The 4,406-nt window shown below is 65.7% G+C and overlaps 1 protein-coding gene across 1 annotated transcript in view; it reads right to left on the reverse strand.

Moving 5' to 3' along the window:
* Nucleotides 1-4,406, reverse strand: part of EVC2 (Ellis van Creveld syndrome 2) — a 47,602-nt gene that overhangs the window by 16,157 nt on the left and 27,039 nt on the right. Inside the window, exon 12 of the mRNA XM_012724046.1 lies at nt 357-681. Within this exon, the coding sequence (XP_012579500.1) occupies nt 357-681 (325 nt within the window). The remainder of the gene's footprint in view (nt 1-356; nt 682-4,406) is intronic.

Below are 4,406 nucleotides of genomic sequence, written 5' to 3' on the forward strand. Positions count from 1 at the left end.
CAGGTGGCTGGGTGGGCAGGTGTCTGGGTGGACAGGTGGCTGGGTGGGCAGGTGTCTGGGAGGACGTGGCTGGGTGGGCAGGTGGCTGGGTGGACAGGTGGCTGGGTGGGCAGGTGTCTGGATGGACGTGACTGGGTGGGCAGGTGTGTGGATGTACAGGTGTCCAGGTGGGCAGGTGCCGGCATGGAAAGGTGGCCAGATGGACAGGTGTCTGCGTGGACAGGTGGCCAAACAGGTGGCTGTGACAGACAGGTGGACAGGTGCTGGGCGGTGGGTGGACACGTGGCTGTGCAGACGCACACACACAGGCGGGGTGGCGGCGTGACCAGGACCCCGCGGGCCGGGCTGGGGCTCACCCTGTCGCCGCTGCGCTTCAGCAGCTCCTCCGCCTCCTCCATGGCGGCCATCTCCCGCTGGTGCTGGCGCTCCGTCTTCTTCCGCATGTCCAGGTCACACTCCGCCGTCACGGCCACCATCTTCCGGTCATATTCCTCCTGTACTTCCTTCTCCAGCAACAGAAACTGCTTCTTGAAAACGGCCGCCATCCTCCTCTCGGCCTGCGGGGCGAGGTGGCCGCGGCCGCTCAGGCTCCTCAGCAGCAGGGCCACGACGTCTTTGCTGATCTGCGCCCGGCGAGCCTCCAGGTCCGAGTCCGCCCGGTTCAGCGTGGCGACCTCCAGCCTGGGGAGAGCAGGGAGGCCGCGGGCGCGTCACGCAGCCGGCGCGCTCCGCTCCCCGGCTTCCAGCCAGGCCCCCTGCGCCCCCCGGCCCTCTGCTCCCCGTCAGCGCAGGCCCAGTCCGGCAGCGGGCGCCACGTGGGACCCGCGAGGGGAGAGTTACCCCGCTTGGAGGGCTTAGACTCGGTGTTATTCTTTCTCCCGTTACAAATCAGCTCCTGGCCACGGCAACTGTAAATAGCACGGTGTACGGACAGGACCCTCACGTAGGAGAGGTGTCCGTGGGAAACTCGGGGGAGCCGCAGCACGAGGGACTGTCCGTTAACCGTGGCGTTCGGGCCCCGACGGCAGCCAAGGCCCGGGGCGGCGTGCGGGGTTCTCGGGAGCCGGCACAGGCTGGCAAGCCCGCGCTGCGGCCTGGATCTCCCGTGAGCCTCACGCCGCTCTAAAAACAGTCTGCAGGAGGCCCTCCCTGGGGGCGCAGCGGGTCACAACACAGACTGAGAAGCTAAAGCCGCTTCCGCATGAGTTCGATCCCCGCCTGCCCCGGAGGGGACCCCATGGCACAGCAGACCTCTCCTGACCCGCCCGCTGCTCCCCTCAGCAGATCTTAGACGATCTGCCTGTTCTGCTCCCCACTCTGTCTGTGGTGAATCCTCTCACCGCCCCTGAGTCTCTGGCCTGTACCCCAGTTCTGTATGTACAGATAAATAAATCTTTAAAAAAAAAAAACAAAACAGTCTGCAGGAGCAGCGCGTACGAGCCAGCCTCCGTCGCGAGTGTGGGTGTCGTGACCCCACACCCCTGCACTCTCACGGGGCGAAGGCTCTGGCGCTCGGGACAGCTCCGTGAAGCTGCGCTAGATGCAAAGGAACAACCAACTGATGTCTGTGAGAGAAAACGGGGAAACAGGCGCAGAGAAGGGAGGATCCGCTCCCCGAGGCCCGGCCGCCTGCCGCGTCTGCACTCGGCCCGGCCCTCCGCCCAGGCTCACGGCGCGCTGAAGCCAGCCCAGTGTTGGGCTCTTGTCCCAAGCTACCCTTGGAACAGCCACCTCCAGGGTGCTAGACTTGGGGAGTCCCTGATGTTTTTCCTGTTGCGCACCCGGCTGGCGCACCACGCATCCGACTGTGAGAACAGGGGTCTGACGGAAACTTTATCGAGAAACGTGACCCATCTTCACCCGTGGGCGCTATCTACCACCTGCTCCACTGACTCCCCTGGTGCCTGCGCGGGCCTTTCAGGGAAGCCTGACGCCGTTTTACCTGTCAGCACCGTGTGCGTCGTTAACTGCACCCAGCACGCACGGACCTGCAGCGTCGTAGCCCGTGTCTGCGCCCCGACCTGGACAGCGGCCTCACGTGACCGCACGCTGTTTAGAGCAGGAACAGGGACTCTGATAATGAGTATCAAAGGTCTTTCAGAGCACCTCCGGGTCCCCAAGTGACTCCCGGTTCAGAGTTTAATTCAAGACCTCGCCAGAGCCCACACGCGCCTCGGCCCACCTTAGCCCGTCACATCCGCCCACCGGGACACTGAAGCAGCGCCCACGCCCCCAAGCTGGGCTGCCTCGCTTTTCCATCTCTGTATTTCCTGCAAATTCTCTGAGATCTTAGGTCTCGGTTAGGTCAGGTCAGTGCCGCCCCAAAGCCCCAGAGGGGCGCCATTGTCTCCGACAGGCTCAGCCGGGAGGCCGTCTTCCTCCAGCTCGTCTATTAATCCGCGACGAGTCCACGCAGCAGCCCTGAAAGGCCGTCACCCTTGGGGAGCCACGGTGGGAACTCGCCCGGGCCCCTCTCGTCTGCTCCCCACCGTCGGCGAGGTGGGGCCAGCAGGCGGGGGGTGGGCGTCACAAGCCCCCGCCAGCCTCGCTCGGCCCAGCGTCGCCTCTAGCTGTCAGCAGGTCCCTGGCTGAGCCCGGGGTTGACTCGCCCCATTCTAAGGCTGTCAGGCTGCCTTCTTCACGGAGACTGCCCAGCCACGCAGTTTTTCTGACCTAGAGCTCACTGAGGATACACGTTTGAGTTTCTGCCAATTCAAGAGTCAGAAAGCAGCTTCCGTGGTGACAAGTTGGATCTGCTTGTTGATTTGTTTATTTTCCGGCTGCGTTTCTGTAGGAGGACGGGGAACTGTTAACAAGACTCTTCGAGACGCCCCGCGAATGTCAGCGTTGGCCAGCTTTTACCTGGGAGCCTCACGGGGGGCACGAGGCCACACGGCGTGTGGCTACGACATCAGTGGGCAAGTCACGTGTGCTGGCAGACCCGTAAGCGGCCTTGCCCACGGGCTGGGAGCCAGCTCCGACCCCCGGCTGCCGCCTCGGGCGTGTGCCCGGCGGGGCCGCAGCTTGGCGTGCATGTGACTGGGAGACAGCGGGGATGAGGCTCTGGCGCCGCACCCGCTGGGTATGGAGGGTGCTGCCTGACCCGCGCCCCCGGACCTCCTCTCCCGTGCCTGGACCTCCTGGACCTGCAGGTGGAGGACAAGGCATGTGGGCAGCCTCAGGAGGACGCACGTTCGACCCAGAGCCGACAGCACCTTCCTCTGGTGAGGCCCACTTTGAGCGCTGACCTCCGGAACAGCATGCTTGCACTGCTTAAGTCACCGAGGTGATGGTGATCTGTCACACTCTGCTCTTCTCTGCCCCAGGAGACCGGCCGTGGAGCGCTGGCGGGGGTGCATCCGCACAGGGCCCGCCCGCTCTCATCGCGGGAGCACGACCTCACGGCACTGTCTGTTTTAAAGCCTTAACGACAGTCACCAGGGGTGAACCGCCCAGAAGCGGCCACGACACAAGCTGTAAGACTTCCAGATCACAGGGGAAGGAGACGGCCCTGTGAGCCTCACAGCCTACCACGCAATCAAGGAAGCTAATTTCCCAACAGGCCAGGGAGAGCGAAATGAGCCCCCAGGATCGCAGGGCTCACCTGCAGGGGGGCGCCCCGTCTGCTCACCCCCAGGCGTTTTTAATTATTTAAACAAGAGTGCGGTTCCCACGCTCCTCGCCCCCTCCTCACCGTGAGACAGCTCACACATCCCAGGAATGGTCATCAGTCACTGCTCAGCAAGTGGCCCTGGCAGGGACCTGGGCGGGGCAGACGCGAGACCCTTCCGGCATCCAAGAGCGGATACACTGATGAGCCACGGACTCTGCGCACCGGTGTCCCCTGCAAAACCAGCCACGCTCTCACCCGAGGCTGGCGCAGGCAGGCAGCGTGGCCGGGCTGAGGGCGCACCGGAGAGGGGGACGAGGGGCAGGGCGGGCGGGGGCCGGCCAGCCAGGGCTGAGGGCGGCGGGGGACTGGAGGGTCAGCGCCCCCTGGGCTCCCGCGCCCGGGGTCCCCGGCTTGCAGACGCCTTCTCGCGGGGTGCCGGAGACCGCGCCTGCAGGGAGCCCTGGGGACTGACGGGCAGTGGGGCGCCGCCTTCTCTGCCCGCGGGTCTCCGGCTGCCGGACGGCCCGGACTGGGCAGGGCCGTCCCGGCGGGCGCTCGGACACCAGCGGGCTTGATGGCACCCCCTGCGACGATCGTGGCTGGGCCGGTGTCCCAGAACGTGGAGCCGGTGCGGCTGGACTAGGCCCAGCTGGCGACAGTGACCTCCGCTCTCCGCAGCGGCCACTGGTGGGAAGCAGGCCCCGGGGCCCCTCTGGCCGGACTGTCCGGCGCGGTCACTTATAGGGGCCGGTGGGGCGCGTGGTCCCACCGTGATGCTGCGCCGGTTGCCGGC

Source organism: Condylura cristata, unplaced genomic scaffold, assembly GCF_000260355.1.
Source record: "Condylura cristata isolate star-nosed mole 26May11 unplaced genomic scaffold, ConCri1.0 scaffold00012, whole genome shotgun sequence".
In the NCBI taxonomy this organism is placed as follows: domain Eukaryota; kingdom Metazoa; phylum Chordata; class Mammalia; order Eulipotyphla; family Talpidae; genus Condylura; species Condylura cristata.